At 43.9% G+C, this 19,952-nt stretch overlaps 1 protein-coding gene across 2 annotated transcripts in view; it reads left to right on the top strand.

The window, feature by feature from the left end:
* The window catches only part of CFAP74 (cilia and flagella associated protein 74), a 1,279,283-nt gene that overhangs the window by 419,571 nt on the left and 839,760 nt on the right, over positions 1-19,952 (top strand). For both annotated transcript variants that reach the window (XM_086921531.1, XM_086921532.1), the window contains exons 18-20: positions 3,269-3,445; positions 4,399-4,558; positions 15,264-15,343. In XM_086921531.1, coding sequence (XP_086777657.1) covers positions 3,269-3,445; positions 4,399-4,558; positions 15,264-15,343 — 417 coding nt within the window. The remainder of the gene's footprint in view (positions 1-3,268; positions 3,446-4,398; positions 4,559-15,263; positions 15,344-19,952) is intronic.

Genomic DNA, 19,952 nt, shown 5'->3' with positions numbered 1-19,952 from the left:
GATTCCAGCATCACAAGAACTCTGTGATGACTTGGCAGTCTTCTTTGAAGAAACAATAACCACAATTTTAAATGGATTAAAAGCTCCAAGTGTTGTGAGCTTTATATAGAAGGTGATTTGCTGTTATCACCAAGAGGCAGTACTCCTGAGGTAACACTCCCCAGGGAATGCATGATGCCTCTGGAGTCTTTTCAGGTTCCATCACAAGAGTAGTTTCACATAATTGCAGCTAGTATTTCTTCAGGCTCCCCCCTGGACCCGCTCCCTCATAAGATGTGGAAGGTGCTCAGTACTGAACTTTTTCCATATCTCTATCAAATCTGCTCCCAATCTCTAATTAGTGGCACAGCACCTGAGTGCTGGAAAAAGGCAGTTGCCTCTCCCCTATTGAAGAAGGCTACATTGGACCCTCAGTATCCTTCTAATTGCAGACCTATCTCCCTGCTTCCCTACCCGATTAAGATCTTGGAGAGAGTTGTGAGTAAATCTCTTACCAAACATGCGGAAGAAAATATTCTCCTGGAAGAGTTCCAATTTGGGTTTTCGACCAGGACATGGTACCGTAACTGCTCTAGTGGCTGATCTGGATGACCTGCAAATGCGTGCCGACAGTGGCCAAACAGCCAGTTTAGTGCTGCTGGATATGTCGGCCGCTTTCGATACGGTCAACCATAAGATACTGATCGAGAGGCTTGAGGAATGTGGCATTGTGGGCAGGGCACTGGACTGGCTGTCGTTCTATCTTTTAGACAGACAGCAGGCAGTCACCTTGAGGCCTTTCCTTTCTCAGAGTAGGTTAGTAAAACACGGGGTTCCGCAGGGCTCAGCGATCAGCCCAATTCTTTTTAATTTATGCCCACTTATCTCTCTCATAAAATCTTATGGCATTGAGGTTATAAATTATGCGGATGACACCCAACTTGTCTTTTCCCTTGAGGGCAATGATGCAGTTCCTCTGGAGAAATTCCATAGCTGCATGCGAGAAACAGCAGGCTGGCTCAGGGATAACTCATTGCAATTTAATGGGGACAAGACAGTAATACTTTGCTGTACCGCATGTAAAATCCCTTGCCCCCTGCCAGTAGACATCTGGCCAGGTTATGCTATTAACCCTCCAGTGCCTGTTAAAACAGACCGCAATTTAGGAGTACTGCTAGACAGTAATCTGCAATTGGACTCACAAGTAGATAATACTGTGAGTACCTGTTTTTCTCTGCTCCCAGCCCTTAGAAAAATACTCACTTTTCTACCCGTCTCAGCCAGACCACAAGTGGTAAGGCGTATTATTTTGAGCAGATTAGATTACTGCAATGCCCTTCTCCTAGGAGCCTCAGCTTCTTTGCTTAAAAACTGCAAAGGATACAGACTATTGCAGCTAAACTTGCATTGAACAGACAACGTAGAGCTTCATCCTTGCTTGCCTTGAAAGACCTTCATTGGCTTCACAGCGAGTTCAGTTCAAGGCTCTCTGGATCGTCTACAGGGCAGCTCATAAAATGGGTCCTGAGACTCTACAGAGGACATTTCTACAGAGGAAAAAAGCCTACGTTCCTCTTCAGCCGGCCTGATATGTGTCCCACGTGTCAAGAAAGTTCGACTGGGGGGCAGATCATTTAGTTTTGAAGCCTCCCGACTCTGGAACACTCTGCCAACAGAGATAGACAAATGGATACACTGTCCCGCTTCAGGAAGGAATTGAAAACAAAACTTTTTCCCAGAGATTAATTCCAGTCCTATGCTCAAGCTCAGTTACATACAGTGTTTTTGGTAATCTCAGCGCCATGATACTCGTGGGGTGGCAGCCGCTCTAAAGAAGTATTCCCTTACATTACATTAGAAATATAGCATTTGAAATCTCTAGGTGAGTCTTGGAATGTGTATATTTTCCCATTCTCTGTTAAGTCCGTAGACCAGCGGTTCTTAGCCTGTGGTCTGCGAAGCCTACTCAGGAATCGCGGCTGCTTAGAAAATTAAATAGCATTAAAAGAGTAGTAAGGTGTTTATTAATAAAGAAGCAAAATATAGAACTGAATTTTTTTTAATGTTCTGTAAATGTGAAGGAATTTGAAATTGTAGGATAAAAATTCAATTGGTATCCTCAGATTGATTCATGGGAGCAGTCAAACAGCATATAGTATGGACAATGGCTCACATCAGTTGAAGTTAGAAAAGCTCCAACCTTCTTATGAAAATTAAAATTTTTATTTTTTATATATTTGTTTGTAAATTAAATAAAATATTTCATAATTTTTGTATTTGTTTTATGAATGCTTGTTTCCATATTTTTGTGTATTTTGTGGTTCAAATCATCGAAAATGCTTAACCGGGGACCCGGATTCCAATGATGACTCATTTGGGGTCAACTGATTGAAGTAATGATTAAATTCACAGAAGTCAAAAATGTAAGAATTACTGTCCAAGACCAACAAAATGGAATGGTTTGCGTTGTCTTGTTCTGATTACAAATCTAATTATATTTTGAAGGGCAGGGAGTCCTTTGTTTCCTGTATGTGATAGCTGGCATTATGTGAAGTTCACCATAGATTCAGAACTCTTATTTAGTCAAAGGCTTTTTTGCCAGGCAGTTAAAATTGTTATTCTAAGATCCATTGAATTTGCAGATGTTTCTTGTAGGCTAGAGAGCAGATGTTTAGTGAGAGTTTGATGAATATTCTTCCCTAAACTTTGCTTTTTTTAAAAATTAAATAAGCATAACTGTGGCCTTTTTTAAATTCCTCTAGGATTCACAGATTGTGCTATATAAGGTTCAATGTAGCATTAGACACTACGCAAATTGTGTCCTTGGGCTAAACCGTTAGCTGTTGTGGAAAATAGATTGTTATGAGTTTGTTTATTTTGATAAGAGCCATGGATCAGATTTTTTTTTATAGGTGGACTAGGTAAGATTTAAAGTGGTATGGTGGCGTGATCTGGGTATGGATAAAGGTCAATTTGAGCAGAGATACTTCAGTCAGTTAAGGAATGTAAGCTGCTTGTGTAAGTTCTTCATGAAACTGGCAGGGAGTTCAACAGATGATTTGTCTACTGCTTGGATGATTGTCTGACATACCAAGTTAGTTTATGATTTAAATGATTATTTTTGTCTGCCGAATTGCGCAAATTTGCTGCTGAGATATACCAACTTGAGCTTGACGTATTCACAAATAATTGAAAGCCATGCCACAAATGAGAACTGCTCCCTGCTTAATTAGCATACTGCTTCTGCCTCCTCCTAGCCTGTCCTAATTATGTTCCATTCACTTTCCAGCTGGCAGTAGATAAAGAGCTCATTGACTTTGGCACTCATGTAGTGGGGGAGACAATTTCACGGACCATCACCCTGACGAACCGTGGCGCCCTGGGAACAAGATTCAAGTTTCAGTCGTTAGCAGATGCCAGAGAGGCGCCTCGCCTGGCAACCGCCAAGCCCTCCAAGGAAACCTTGGTAAGTTCAACCTCATTTCCTCAGAGCGAATAGGAAAACAAGCATCTTAAGACTTTATCACTGATGAATCTTAACATACTTACAGAAATATAAAATGATGAAATAAAATCATAGCCTCACATTGGTAGATGAATGACTGACAAAAACTGCAGAGCATCACTCAGATGTGTCCAATGCGGCTCCTCACATCAAATGATGGGGACCACATGAGGGCTTCCCAGAATTGGCAATGCTCCCAGAAGCTCCTGCAACTCCCAGTAGGGCACTGTCCTCAAAATCAAATCAAAACTCTGAACTGGAGTGCATTTGGAAATCAGGTTGTAGTCCTTTCCAACCGGTGTAGCATTATGCCTTTTGTGAGTGAGACTGTAACTTTACCTGCAAATGTCTGTGACTTTAGCACCTGCACTCTGCATGTACACTCCTGGAAAGCATCAGTGATGTTTAAATATCTGCAGAGTGGATTGAAGTGTAAGTTAGTCAAAATATTTCCAGTCTGGGTCATCAGTTTCTACCTTGCTACCAGCAGAGTACTGAACATTATTTACGTTAGTAGGTTTCTCAAGAAGACCAATGTTTCGGAAGGGTCATTTGAGGCTGAAACAGTCGGGAGCAGGCGGGGTATTTGGGAATGTATCTGCCCCAGTTCCAGAGAATATTAAGAGGCACCGACTTGCTAGTGTTTTTCTTTTGATTTCCCTAAATGCAGTATGCCCTTAGTCCCAAATGGCTCTAATTTTTGACATCCCTATGAAATATAGCCACAGCGATTTATAATGCAGCAACGATGTGCCTTCCTTCGCAAAGTCCTGGTAACAGAAATGAGGCATTGAGGAGGAAAGACTACCGGTTGACATGGCATAAATCAAGCATCATTTAATTTTCCAGCAAGAGGGTTGCAATATGTCCCAATGCATGTTATAATTGTGAATGTGATATGTTTGTCTTTTTAGCTATCTGAAGAACCAGAAGGACTTGAAACGGAAGGCAGTGGCAGTGTTAGGTCACTGGGTCCTTCGGCTGAGGAGCAAGAGCTGCCCCAGCCTTTGCCAGCTGGAGAGGGAAAGATACAGGGAAGCCATGGAGACAGATTCCAGACATGCCACATTGAAGGTAATGACATCAGTGTTAAAAACGTTTATTATTACATAGCAGTATATCTAACTAGCTATATACCTTGTTTCATGTGATGAAATGTCAAAAGCATATTAAATATATTGCTGTTTAGTTCATATATAGTTTACCTTATGAACTGAAGTGTTGCATTTTTTCCTGCTATCAGAGAGCTAACAGACCCTTGCTGAGTAAACACAAGCTACTAGGAGATGGACAGCCACTGCTGCATTTACAAGAAATGTATACTATACCTTGGTGCATAGATTCTGATTTAACATTAGATATGGTAATCTTTCTAGAACCCTCGGCAACCTTTGTGCATGATTTTCAAATCTAAAGTCCTGGTCCCCTTCTCTGAGGTGTGGTGTACATTTTCTATCCTGTCCTACCATTTAGGAATATGAGAGAGGATCCCTGATGAAGAAGGAGAGGTCTCAATCCTAGATTTTCTTTCAAACTCATAAGTGTAGCATCCACCTTTCCATGGATGAGGATCATAGCTTTGAATTGCAGTCTTTTTTGGGGGGGATCTGTTTATTAAATGTTTTAGTTCTTTTGTATACATGTACACAAACAATATAACAACATTGATAGCATTGTACAGAGCCAGTAGGTAACCATAAAGTCAGGATAAGAAATCAATAGTATAGCGGCATGATCACATTAATGAACATAAACAACAACAATAATAGCTGTCAATATATCCCGTCAGCTCTAGCATCTGCACCTTCCAGCAATAAAGCGGTTATGCTTAAAAGCAATTATGCGCCATGAAACAAAGTACATATTCACATTTCGTGTGGCTTCACTCTACCACATCACATGAATTTGAGTGTAAAAAAAGAAAAAAATCAAACATTTTAATGAAAACACCAAACATGGGAAAATCATTTGGGGAAAAGAGTGGAAAGGAAAGCAGGAGACATGGCAAGGGAGGGTTTGAATTGCAGTCTTGATAGATATTTTTAAATCTCACTTACGAAAATGAACGACCTGCCTGACCGACTCATTCTTCGCATGATGGGTCAGAGCTGCTTCCAGCATCCTTAAAGTGATTATACATTTTTCATTCATGTGCAGTCAATGTATATACGGAGGAACCCTTGCTTTCCTCTTTTATTTTATGGTTTAATTTGTTGTATTGATAATGTGTCACAGCCCTCAACCTCAAGACTGGATGAAATTAGGTATGGATTTTTTCTACACTACAACTGAGAGAGAGCATGATTTAGATCTCGCCAATCGGTTTACTGTACCACAACAGTGACGAATATCCAGTCCGCCGGAATATAAATTCAATAGGATATAATGGGATTTATATTTCTGCAAATGGGATATCTGTCACCATTGTGACAAGTAACCCGTCAGCCTCTCCCTAACATGAGGTCCAACATTTAACCCCTCCCCACCCTTCCTGTACCCGTGTAGTGTATGTCTATTCCTCCTTATAGTTTACTCTATGGGCCATCATTTAAATTCTTGTCTTTTCTGTCTTGAGGGCCATTGTAGAAGTTTGGAGTGTTGTGCACTAACAATCTTTACGACTATCAAGTATCACAGGGAGGTGAATCCCTGAAATCTTATGCTGGGTGCTTGAGGAAGGCTTCAATAGGGTCAAAGCTACATGTGCCATTGGATATGGTTGATCCTATCTTCTCCATTTCTAAGTAATGCCAGATTTTATGCAGCCATTCATGGATCCCTGGGAGTCTTTTCTTTCCTAGTGCAATAGGAGTGCCTGTTTTGCCCTGATAATGCCTGTGTCATTTGTTAGCCTCTGTGATTTGAGCAGAAATGTGTTGAAATGTGTTGACATTAGAGAGCCCCTGGGGTCTTGGGAATCGTCGTGCTCAAAATAAAATCAGTGAGATCTAGGATTTTACTCCAATAGTCTTGAATGTTGGGACAGTCACAAAGCCAATGTGTTAATGTGCCCTCTCCATTGCAACATCTCCAGCACCCCGATTCTATTCTATTATCCCATTCGTGTAGCTTTATCAGTGTGTGTGGTACAAGTAACAGATCAATTTCACTGCCATCTCCTTCAACGATGCTACCTCTGAGTTGTTCTGCACTCTAATACATATCTGTGCCCATTCACTTTCTTTTAAGGTGCTGCCTATTTCTTTCTACCACCTGCTCTGTCCTGGTGCTTTACATTCAGGTGTTTACTTCATCAGGACTTGGTATATTTAGGTTAGTCTCCTTTCGTCATTTTTTTTAAGAACAGTCAATTCTTGAAGAGTGTAATGTTTTCATGGCTGCCTTTCTAATCTCGGGGTGCATTACTCAGTGCTACAACTGCCGGTAATGGAGCCGCTCTGCCTCCGGTAGCCCAAAATCCGACTGTAGCCCCAAGATGTTTTTAGCTATGTTCTCCATAAAAATGATCCCTATCCAAATACATCTTGTATGGAACATAGCTTTAAATGCTTGGTTATCTTGTGTTAGGGGATACTGCCGTTTGTCAACTATTGTCGCAATTAGTGAGGGAAAGGTTTTCCATCTTTTTTCTGTGCAACCTTATCCTATACTTCAAGTTTAACTATGGTCTCCAGAGATTAGTGTAAGTCACACACTCTAAATTTCCTATCTAAACAGGTTGTCTTCCAAATTTGTGTGCCTGATATCACTTGATCAATAGAACACCAGTACAATATAGTGGAGATGCGCAGCTCGGTAATACTTATTCATGGCTGGTATCCTCAGGCCTTCCTGCTGTGAGTGTCTGTCTGTGATGTATGGGTCTTGCAATCTTGAGTTGATTCCCTCCCCCCACACTCAACTACCCCTTATGAACTTTTCTGACATTTTGCAATGCGTGGCTTCCGGCACCAGAAGGTCTATGGTTTGAAAGACGTATTCAACCCTAGGTGAGGTGCTCGTTTTAGTTACTGCAGTGGACCCCAACCCAGAGAGAGACTGCCATTGTGCCAAATTTGAAAGTCTCTGCTAATAAAAAAAGGCGGGCAAAGTTGGCATCCACCAAGGATCTAGTGTTTCTGACACAGCAAAACTCAGGTATTCAAAACATTTAGTGGTTCATTTAAATTGGCTTACTCTATTGAGTTGTGTTATTGTTTCCAGTGGGCCTGCGATTTCTCCATGTTGGCCATAAACCCAGAGACCTTCCCGTTTCTCTGCAGCTCCCGCAGCAAAGCTGGAACTAACACCACAGGGTCCATCAGGGACAAGAGGACACCATCTATGTTGAAAGACAGCTTATGCATACCTTCCGAGGCTGTATTCCCTTGATATCTATGTTCCCTCTGCTATTTCCTCCCATCAGTTCTATAGTGAGGGTGAATAGGAGCAGGGGAAGGGACTGTCTGATCCCCTGTGTTATCACCACCACTCATGAGAAGGTACTGCTCACTTACACTCTCGCTACCAATGCCTGAAATCCACTCCTCACCCATTCCGGCCAATTCTAAACGTTTCCAGCGTGGCCCGCAAGAACCTCCAGTCAACTCAGTTGAATGGATTTTATGTGTCTATTGACTGCAGGAAGGAACCCTTTAGGGTCTTTGTACATTGTCCATTATATTCCCACAGCTCCTGCCTTGAATGAACCCCTGAATGAGTTGGATCTATTAGCCTCTTGCGTGCTATATGTATTTATTATTAACACTCACTAATGCACTGTAAACCGCCATAGACCACATTGGAGGACTTCGGAAAAGATGCTGCTGGCGAAGAAGGTGAAAGTATCCGGTCGGACCCAAAGGTGTAGTCAAGGGGAGAGGTTCCTGCAAGCAGAAGAGACAGAGTCTATGCCACTCAAGAGTGACCAGGAGGCACAAAAGATGAATGCCCACCGATGTCGGAGATGCAGGGGAGTTGACGGTGCCCCTGAAGTAGCAGCTGTATGGACCAGGTGACGTAGAGGAGGACCAGAAGCCGTGCACAATCTGTCAAATGCCAGCTGTCAAGAGCCATGGGGTCAGTGTCCCGCAGGGGCACCAACAAGCCTTGGCAATGGCAACCAATGTAGGTGAAGACAAAGGTGCTGTGTTGGGACCAGCAAGGTCCAAGTGACTCACCACGAGCAGGTAAGTCAGAGCAGACCCTGAGTGATCAGGGGGGCCCACAGAAATCAAAGGAGACCCTCAAGAGGACCCACTGGCCAGAGGCAATGGAGTTGCAGAGGGACCGCGAGCAGTTAACCAAAGATGCAAGCCCAAGAATCAAGTGATGCGGTGAGGATGAAGATCTTGGTCATTGGAGACGCTTGAGGTTGGGGTACTTGGAGCCCGAAGATCTTGGTGGAAGGAAGCCAACAAGCCTTTGCAACTGCAAGTCGACGTGGTGCACAGGGGTTCGGTTCCTGCAGCTCCGATGAGGGATATTGGCCTCAAATTTGGTGAGAGGACAGGTCAGGCCTCGTGGGTTGTGAAGAACAACCATCTGTGTTGCTGAGCCTTTCGAAGTCTGTGGGATCCCAGTATCACAGACCTGTCAGCTTTGTTGTGGTGCCTGTGAATGCAGGGAAGTGGCTCCTCCACTTCAAGAGTGATTTACTTCTGGTGTCTCGTAGTTCCACAGGCCTTGGAAGGTTCCTGTAAGGAACACGGGCACAGACGATGCAGCAGACTTGCAGACCACGAGACCAGGAGCAGCAGGAGTCTTCCCAGTTGCAGCCTCAAAGTCCAGAGCTGAGTCCAGCGAAGTCCAGAGTGCCCAGACGGTAGAAGATGGCGGGGTCTTGAAATTGTATGTTGTCCCACGCCGAATCTAGGGACCCACCCACAGGTAAGCCCTTAAATACCCTAAGGAAAGTGTTGGGACGATCCAGGTTTCCCTCCCTAAGGGGGAGGATAATGTCCTTTGTCCAGTTTTGCGCCAGAGGAGGAGCTAATTGCTCGCTGAACTGGTTTGAGCTGGACAATACATGGAGGGAATCAAGTGTGTCCTGCAGACAAACTATGTGGTGCTGCGGAGAGCCCCAACCCTGCCCAAATACACTAAATCCTGTCTGGGATGTGGTCCCACCTCCCTTTGACAGGATAACTATTGTTCTGCCTTCCTCTGCCCGAGCTTGGCTCAGCAGCAGGAGGGCAGGGAAGTGTCTCTGGCCGGCAGCAGCCCCAGCTTACCGTGTGGGTCTGGAAAACTGGTACCGGGAGCACCGAGGGCCTCCCAAAGGAGCTTTATGGTGCATGGAATCATACCTCGTTGACAGTGTGGGGCATGAGTCCAACATGTTTGATACCAAACATGATAGGATTCGCTACAGCCAGTTTCAGATGGTCATCGTGTAATGATGCAGTACCCCTCAATATGTCATTTGGCTGTCTCACAACCTGGCAGAAGGAGCTCCGTAGGCTGTAGGGGTGTCCTGCTCATGCAGGGCCACCCTCACACTTAGGACTGAGCACCCTGTCTTCAGGATTAAAGGCCTGATTCAGGGGTGACTTATAGGTTTTAAGTGCAGTTACCTTAGATATAGGTAAACCCAGGGCTTTAAGTGGGCCGGGTCTGAGCCCCAGCAGTTTTTTTAAAGAGGCCTCGAAAAGGGTCTCTATCGGGCTCTGTTTTGTGCCATGCACAGGCAGTCCACTTTTTCCGGACTGCCGTGGCAGCAGGCACATCCATGTCTGCGTGCTCCCACTGCTCACTTCTCACTAGTAGCGAAGTTATGGTATGAGGTCAGACACGCAATGCCCATTGGGCTCACAAAGCTTGAGCCCACCCTGTCGTGTGTGTCAACCTCGGCTGAGGCAGCTTCCCGGGCACACACACACAGCCACACCCGAGTAATTAGCAGGTCTTTAAAAGACCATTTACTTGGTAATGAGGCTTTGTTGTTCTTTCACCCCTTCTTAGAGCCCCTGCATCTTCACTCTGACGTTTGTGGAAGAATTAGACTCTCCCCGCCCCCCCTCCCATCCCCCATTTCACTCTGGTTGCGCCTTTGCATGACGTCATGCCAGGGGAGTGTTGTAGGGGAAGGGAAATCCTTTAAAAAGAGTCATTTTCTCTCTGGATTTCCCTTCTCTTTTTGAAATTCACGAGCAGCAGCATTCTGGTGGTGTCACCAAGGCTTGAAGTTTAAGCTTTTTCAATATTATGTACAAGCCAAAGTTGCTGCTTATTTATCTTATGCAACTAACCGCCATTGGCAAAGCCGTCATATCTAGATGCAATGACAGAAACAGCAAAATACAAGTCGGGCGGCACACTGTCCTAGGCACTGATTTTTAAGCTCACGTGTTTTTAAACCACGCCCTTAATTACAGTGGCCACGCCCCTTTGAGAGACCCCCAGTTTTTTCATCCCACTTAAAGCCCTGGGGAAACCTACATCTTTCGTAAGTGATGCTAGCACCAGCTTAAACAGGCTGCAATAGCAGGCCTGTCGTTGCAAATTGAGTGGTCTCCCATGGGTGGCATAATACATGCTTCAGCCCATAGGGGACCCCTGGTGTACCTATGCCCTGGATACCTTAGTACCATGTACTAGGGACTGATAATTGTACACCAGTGTCCAATCTGGGGTGTACCTAAGTACTTACCATATCAATTTAGGGGAGACAGCACAGAGACTGGGGTTCTGATTAGCAAGATTCCAGTCAGACTAGTTAGAAACCATCACATCACCAGGCAAAAAGTGGGGGTAACCATGCAGAAGGATCCCACCTTCCTACAATACTGCATACTTGTCAGGACAAATTACGGTCATCTAGCTTCAATCTTCTTCACACAAATGGAGTCTTCATCCAGTTGCAGTGTCAAATCTTTCAAAGTTGCAGGTTGATCTCTTTGACATGCAGTAGATTGTGAAGTCCCAATTGTTCTGCTCAGTGGAGAGGGTATACTTGAGCAAATCTGATTCTATGGTATTCCTATCTTATTTATGCCCTTCAGCCCATTACAGTTCTTTATATGGTCTTGATTGGTCACGGAAAATGTTAGGCATTAATGATAATGTACCCCCGGATTTGTCCAGAAGAATCTGGCTCAGGAGAGCTCTAGTTTCTCAGCAAAGGTGCGTTAAGTAGTCTGCTACATTGGCAGTCACTGTTCAGATTTGGTTCCCGAGAATCTGAGGTTTATTGGCCATAACCTTTCTGATGACTGGCTCGATTTAATGCTGGACATCAGACCAAAGGGCACTGGGTGGCTCAATAAGTGCAGTTCTGTAGATGGTGCAATCAAACACATCTTAAACCAATTACAGCGTTCATGTCTGAAGTACAACATCTTAATTTGAAACAGGTCAAGGAAGATTTAAATGTGTTAACTGGTAGAGGGTTAGACTGAAAAGAGTCAGAGGTATCTGGTTTTAATTTCTATCATTTTTAGAAAATGTGTTTGTCTCTTTTTTTTCAAATCCCACTGGTGTCATTTTCTTTAGTAGGTGGCTAACAGGTTTCCTTGCATGCCTTAAATGGCTTCTCTGTGGTATCTTGAATTGCCATTGGCTGTGGTGAGGCCTCTGCCTTTTGAGACTTGCATAGCAACTTGGGTATCATCCTCGACTCTTCCCTCTCCATGTCAAAGCAGGTCAACGCCGTTACCTCCTCCTGCTTCAACACCCTCCGCATGCTCTGCAGGATCTACAAGTGGATTCAGACCGAAACAAGAAGAACAATCACCCAGGCCCTCGTCAGCAGCAGACTGGACTACGGCAACGCACTCTACGCAGGAATCCTGGCCAATCACCTGCGACGACTACAACTCATTCAAAACGCCTCTACCCGACTGATCCTCAACATCCCACGCGCAGCCACATCACCCCCCACCTGAGAGACCTCCACTGGCTCCCCGTCGAAAAGAGTCACCTTCAAACTACTCACCCATGCACACAGAGCCCTCCACGACACCAGACCAGCATACCTCAACGACCGACTCAGCTTCTACACCCCCACCCGCCAGCTCCGCTCTGCCAGCCTCGCTCTCACCGCGGTCCCCCGCATTCAACGAACGACCGCCGACGGAAGATCCTTCTCCTTCCTCACCGCCAAGACCTAGAACACTCTCCTGAAGACCTGGCTCTTTGAACAGTAGCAGCACCCCTCCTCCCCCCCCTCTCAGCACCTTGAGACCCTTGCAGGTATATAGTGAGCTTTACAAATGGATTGATCGATTGATTGATTGGGACAACCCAGAAGAGGCATGTGCCATATTGTCCAGGAAAGAACGAAAGGACTGTTAGTGGGAGCACAAACTGGCTCAACTCCAGAGTAATCCCCTAGTAGGCAAGTTAACTGCAGCTTTTTTTAGAAATTAAGGATCAGTATAGCCTAGAGCCGGCATTGAACGACATCAAGCCGGCAGGAGCCAAGAAGCTTTACCTCCAGTTTAGATATGGGGTGCTGCCACTCCGCTCCTTTACAAACAAATGGACGGGCTCACAAACCCAGGGTGTCCGGCTTGTGACTGTACCATAGAAACAGACTATCATGTGTTTTTTTGTTACCCAGGGTATCTCAAAGCAAGAAAACGGTGGCTGGTCCAGATATACAGAAACTTGTGAACTAGACGCTGTTCTGAGGCCTACAGGATATTGAAAAATGACACTAGCCTCCCCATAGCTTATTCGGTAGCAAGCTTTCTATTCTCTATATGGTGCACTCGGAGAGTATTCCTACAATCAATAAAAAAAATAGTAAAAATAGAAGAAGGAATTAAATGAATGACGATGGTCTAACTTTTGCTCATCTCTTGTTTAACAATGGTATTCCAAAGGAATTAATTGTGCAATCTGGAATTATTGTTATGGTCTAACTTATTTATTTTCAATAGAAATTTACCGTTATACCGGATTGATGTCTCTGAGAATCGAACGTTTATACCGGAGTAGGTAAAACTTTGATTCGTTAAATCTCGCCTGGTGAATTGTTTGTATATTTGGCACATGCACTTTATTATCGTCATTATTACTTCCTATTTCTGATTGTTACAGTGACTCATACGAAGTGAACCTCCTACCATCTAGCTGCTACCATAGATTGTACTGTATTTTAGAATGTTTTAGGCCATAATTGGTAAATGAAATGTGTGCTATTTTATCTGTGCTTTTATGGTCAAACTGGCCGAAATAAAGTTATTATTGAATTGGAACTGGTTTTAGTGACAAGTTTGGATTTGCTACCAACGCCACCCTCAAAGTCGGCTGCAATTAACTGAGTGGCATAAGCAAAAGTCAAAACTCCCTTGTTAAATAGTTGCTCACTAGTGTAAAGAAATTTCCCTGGGTGGAGGAGTTGTTCAAATCTGAACATGTGGCCCACAACCATAGCTGGTAGAGATCACAGTCACAGGGTGGATAATGGCTCTGAAGCCAGAAATCTACTTCCTCTGTTGTATTTATATGCTGGCCGTTATGTTGATTTGTATAATCCCAGTTTTCCGGAGACCTCTGTGAAAGGGTACATTCCTTAGCCCTCTGGAACACCAACAAAGAAAAGGCCCGACTTAGAGTTTGGTGGGTGGAATAAAGGTAGTTAGGGTGGTGGAGGACTTGACGTTCTCCACTCTGCCTTTACTCCTTCTGCCATATTTTGAGATCTATGGGTTTGTAGGAACCGCTTTTACAGCGGTTCACGCAAATCCATTTAAAGTATGGTGTGTGTTTGTCCTTGGTGATGCGCAGTTGCACCAAACTTTTAAAAGTTTTTACTTTTCCAAAATCAAAATTCTAAAGCAGGGGTTTTCTCCCTTGGTTTGGACGTAATGTTTTTTATTTTCACTGACCCTCAGTGCTATGATATTCCTGGTGGTCAAGGACAGTAAAAAAATAAAATGCCACCACCGGCCCTAAATAGGACAGACCATCAGAAACCTTAGCTCAGATCACATGTATTCACTTGGGCCATCAGAGGAAGGTTTATGCTGTCACAGTAAATTTTACCTGGTGGGTCATCCAACTCAGAATAGGTTGGGTGGACTGGGCGGACGAGTATTTTAGTGGACAGGGTACTCCATCGCTGTTGCAATAGAGTACCCTGTCTGCCAAACTCTAAATTGGGCCCGAAGTCTCTTCCTTGCCACCGTGATGCTTGTAGCTGCAGACCCTCTAAAACTGACTTTGTCCTCCAACACCAAAGTCTGATATTTTAACAGAGATATTGCAACTTTCTTCCTCGGACAAAGTGGCCATAGAGGTGGTACCTCTGGAAGAAAGGAATACTGAAGTCTACTCCCTTTGCTTCTTGGTCCCCAAGGGAGATGGGGGTCTTAGATCCATCCTGTATCATCTCCTACTAAACTTGTTAATTCTGCAAGTTACACTCAAGATGCTGTCTGTAGGCTGGGTCTTACTTGCCTTAAATGTGGAAGATTGGTGATAAGGGTTTTATCAAATGTTAATGCTGCAACATTTTCTTTTTGCAACCTTTTGACCAAGAGTTAATGCTGAAACATTTTCTTTTTGAAACTTTTTGACCAGTCGAAGTTATAGGTTGTCTAGGACTACAATCACCTCACAAGAACGTTTGAGCGGCTTGTAAAACTTCAGCTTGTTCAGAGAAGGATGTAAGAAGATAGAATGTTACAAGAATGCTACAGCCTCTTCTTTTAACCGGACTACATAATCATACTGCTGTTTATTTCTTGATATTGAGTTTACATAACACAAACCCTATCTTTCAAATGGGTCGATTTGAATCACTGTTGATGTCTCACATTGTGCTGCATATGTTGGTGCCTATAAATTAATCCTGTTGCCCGTAATCTCTGCCATTTTAAATTGGTGACAGATGAAGAGGCAGGAGCAACAGAAAGCAAGAAAAAAGCGGAATCTCATCTTGAAGACTCTGATGAAATTAAAGTTGGTGAGGTAAGAGGAAACATTGTTGACATAAATACTGTCCCATCTAGTTCATATTAAAGCAATATTTGTGTTTAGGATATGTTACATAGGCCACAGCTAAATCAAAATGTGTTTTCTCGGGTATCCCCGTAAGTGGTGCTCATTTGCACAGTGCACTACCAAGGGTGGTTGCATTTCAAAAGCTATAGTTCTTAAAGCCTAAATAGCAGTACTGGTATAGAACACCACTACCATTGCTGCCAGTGTGAAATGTTAGAGGTCATAAAAGTGCCATTACGGCCCACAGTTGTTGACTAGCCTGAGCCATCATTAATTCTTTAAAAGCCTATTCTTAAATAGTAAATGTTGTTTGCACAGATAATGCAATAACCTTTTCTTTCTCCCTGCTCTTGTTTGAAATCACCCACGGTATTGAATTTTATCCAGAATTTGAATTGAAAGTATCAAGACTTTCTATGACAACCTGATGTCAGTGCGCTTTACATTTCATTCTTCTGCCAATAACCCATAAATGTACAATGTACCAGCTAGTACATCAAATACAACTTCTCAGAAAACTGAAGCCTTCAATCCCTCACTCAGACTTCATAAATATCGTTCAAGTCCCTTCGTTTTTATTCTCTAAGACAGAGGAAATACAGTCCTATCTGGCCTACCCAAGTTCCCTAATGCTCCTTTTAGAGTAATACTCCAAGCTGTTTGTAGACGTATTACAGTTGTCAAAAAATCGAGCCATAATTGGCTTCCTGTTGAAGCAAACATCGAATGGATGATCGCATTTAAGCCCACAAAACTATCCATATTGGTTTACCTTCCATCTTGAAGGGAAAACTCCAACTCAAAGGTTGGAAAAAAGGAACAGATAATTGGGTGACCTCAGCAGTGCCCAGTTACCCTTGACAGGCACTGTCTCCTTTCTTTGCTGCAGCACACACTGCATGAAAGCTGGGCTCCTTCAGAAGAATGAGGTTGGTAGGCATTTTAGCGGTCTTCTGTTTGCCTGTTGCCATGATTCAGTCGTGAACCGTGTTCGCAGGCTAACAATTGTTCCCTGTCATCACTATACCTCCATGGATGGAGGACGGTAATGCAGCGCAGCAGTTTTTCTGTTTCTGTGGCTGCCAGAGCCTTCTCGCTGCCATCCACTAACTTCAGAGCTCTTGAGGGCTCCTCAGATGTCCATCCCTGGCAAGCATCACAGAGGATTGCTTTTCCAACCTTAGTGGGCTAGGTGAGCAGAGCTTTGAATCAGTCAGCCATGTTGGTAGCTGGCTCACCAGAGCCTTCTCACTCCAGTCACACTTTATAAAACAACAAAAAAACGCTGGGCATAGCACTTATAGATAAGCAAGTGTAACTAAAATAATCATGGTCAAACTTCAAGAGGTCCAAGTGGGTAAAAGAACATCACCTTGAGCCTAGCAGCCTGGATGCTGTAGAATCAGACATTGGGCACATTGATCTTTCAGACGACTGCATGGAAGCACAGAAATGGCTGTTCCAGAACATTCAGTGAGAGGAAATGAACATGTTCTACTATTGGTGCAAGTACAAAACTCAACTAGTACTCTGCCTTCCCAAACACATTCCTGGATTATCTCCTAGAACTTGCATCATCAGGTATGCTACGCACTTCAACTTGAGTACTCCTGGCAACAAAAACCAGATGCACAAAATTGTCGGAGAAGTCACCGTATTTGCATTACCTAGGTAAAGCAATTTCTGAAAGAGCTTCTGAAACGATTTCGACTTGTCCTAAGATTCATACTCACGTGGGTGTTTAACGTGTTGGAATAATGATCAATGGGAAAGTGTGTGAACCATATTATGACGTGACATTTGCATTCTGGAAAGTCACTTTTGGTAGCTGTTGTTCCAGATTCGTTTGTAAATAAAATGCAGTCCTTGTCTGTCCAGGAACATTTGTGTTTTGTTAATTCTGTGAGTAGAACCTAAATTAACTCTCAAAGTGCTGGCAGAATATAACCTCAGTCAATTGATAGTTTTCTTTTACAAAACTTTTCCACATGTGAGAGCATGTTGCACACACTGGATGTAAAACGGATTTTAAATCCAGTAAATATATTCAGTGTAAATATCACACACACACATGTATATGCCACAGCGGAAGTGGTAGCCGAGATGCGAGGTGCGGTGGAGGGTGGAAGACTTGTGCTTATATATATATATATATTGTTCTTGTCCATCACAGAAAGCACTGTGTATATGTAAGTCATTATTTTAATTGTGCACTACACACAATATAAGATAAGCTACCATAAAATGCCAATATTAATTTAGGTTAAAGACAATGGGCCTTATTTATGAGGCCTTGCGTCAGTTTTGCGCTGCGGTTGCGTCACTTTTTGTGACGCAACGGCGGCGTAAAACATGCCCCCTGTTGTGTCCTATTTACAAAGTGATGCATCTAAGCAGATGCGTCACTTTGTAAACCCCTGCACTACATTATACCTACGTCAGGTATAATGTATGCAGGGGGGGGCGTTCCCTCGCATGTAAGCCTCTTAGAAGTGACACAGTGAAATCTGTGAGATTTCATTGCGTCCCTTCTAGTACGCCATTGCGTAAATATCTTACGCCTGCCTCACAGCAGGCATAAGACTGATGCAGGCCCTTTCACATGGGTCTTGCCCCATGTGAGAGGAAAAATTGCTGGGGTTGCGTCACTTTTGAGACACACTCCAGCAATGCATCATTTTTGCGCCTACAGATACATCAGAAATACTGGTGTATCGTAACTCCTTGCGACATGATGCATCATCCAGAATTCCGCATCCAGAATGTCTCAAAGATGGCGCAATGAAAAGTGACGCATCACTGTTTTCACGCAGTGATGCGCCACTTTTCATAAATGAGCCCCAATGTTTTTTCTAAAGTGTAGATTTTAATATTTGCAGATTGTACCTAATGCAAACAGTTTTATAACTGTCCATTAAAGGACAATCCACAGCTCAGCATTGAACACTCTTTCAATACCTTTCAAACCTAATAAATCTTTGTCTTTAGGAAGCTTAAAGTGGTTCCATCAATTAATGCATATACCGCTCCCAAGCAGACTTACATTTGTAGATTAACCTTTTGAATACATTTAAATTTCTTTCAGGCAGCTGGCACCCTGGCCAGAAGGCTTGTTTCTCCTGTAGCTGTCTGCCCCTCCCTCTAGATCACTGCATAGGAGACCCCCTCCCTTCTGTTTCCGCTGAGCCATCTCATCTGTCAGAATAAACACTTGTCTGAAGCACAAAAGCTAAAATTACGGACAAATGGCGTCCGTTGAATCTTCCATCTCGACAACTCACATTAGAGTTAATTTAGGGACAGTCCATGTAATTACGGTCTGCCAGATGTCCTTTCCTTTGAATGAATTCATGCTGCCTTGCTTTTCTGTGACTGTATTAAAAGGAATGGCTATCTCGAGCTGTATTACCGGAGTGCCCCGGGTGCGCAACGAGCACCCCTGGGGCACTTTGGTATTACAGAAGGGACCGCAGACGCATCACCTTCTGAAATACCGATAGCGCTGGCTCACATAATGCACCAGTGCTATCAGAGTGCGTTCCCTCATTTGCATGGGGGCGTGGCCCCATGCAAATGAGGGAATTTCTTTACCTCTGTGCCGTATTACAGATGCGGGTGGAGAGGCAAAGAAGCAGTCAGTAAGCACACTGACAGTGTGCCACCTAAAAGGAGGCACAGTGTCATTGTGACCCCTGATGGCAGCCCTCTGTAGGGGGGAAAGGATGGTCCCATGGAACCCCGCATTCATCCCCCTGCAGGCAGGTGCAGTCACTCACTGCACCATCCTGCAAGAGGATCTTTAATCTCCTTTAAAAGTGCAGGTGGGTTGGTTGCCACCTGCACTGTGAAATACAGAGCGGTTTCAAAGCAGCCGCTCCGTTTTTCACATGAATGCACTGCCCCTAGGGCAGCACAAGTTCGCTGCTCATTCACTATAATGCAGCGCATATTCAAAGTTAAGGCTCGGCGCACGTTTTGAAAGGCTCGCCCAGCGTTAACCAGTAAATGCGCCACCTACCGTAATACAGCCCCTGGAGGCGCATTCACAGTTCTTACTACAGAGTTCTATCTTCTTTGTCAAGTGTTGCTGCCAATATCATCAGCATTGGATTTGCGGTCACTTAGATAGAGGTGGTTTCTCGATACACACTTGTGCTCCATTCATGCTAGTCAATGAAAAGTGCCCCTGCCTGGTTCAGTAATATTTTGCCTTTTTAACCTGCTAACAGAGGCCCAGTTTATTAAATATTGTTAACCCTCGGGTGCTGGGACCTCTTGTATAGCATTTTAAACTTCACTTATCACACCCCTTCACTGCACACTCAGCAATATACCAGCTCCGCAGTCACCTGGCGTTGTAGCACACCCGGGGCACATTCGGTGCCACTGTGGTGGGCCCGATGATGAAGCATGCCACCGACTAGGTCGGTGGGTGAGGGCTTTCTAAGGAAAACAGTGCTTTTTCCTTATCTATTTGCTGACGTACCTGAGTCATTTAAAAACCTCCTCCCTTAAACTAGCTAGTCCACATTGATTTACATATATAATACTGGGGATACGGGCTAGCTTACCTAGT

The sequence above is a fragment of the Lissotriton vulgaris genome, chromosome 5 (genome assembly GCF_964263255.1).
Source record: "Lissotriton vulgaris chromosome 5, aLisVul1.2, whole genome shotgun sequence".
In the NCBI taxonomy this organism is placed as follows: domain Eukaryota; kingdom Metazoa; phylum Chordata; class Amphibia; order Caudata; family Salamandridae; genus Lissotriton; species Lissotriton vulgaris.
Note: the sequence above shows the minus strand (reverse complement) of the source record. Positions and strands in the feature narration are given on the sequence as shown.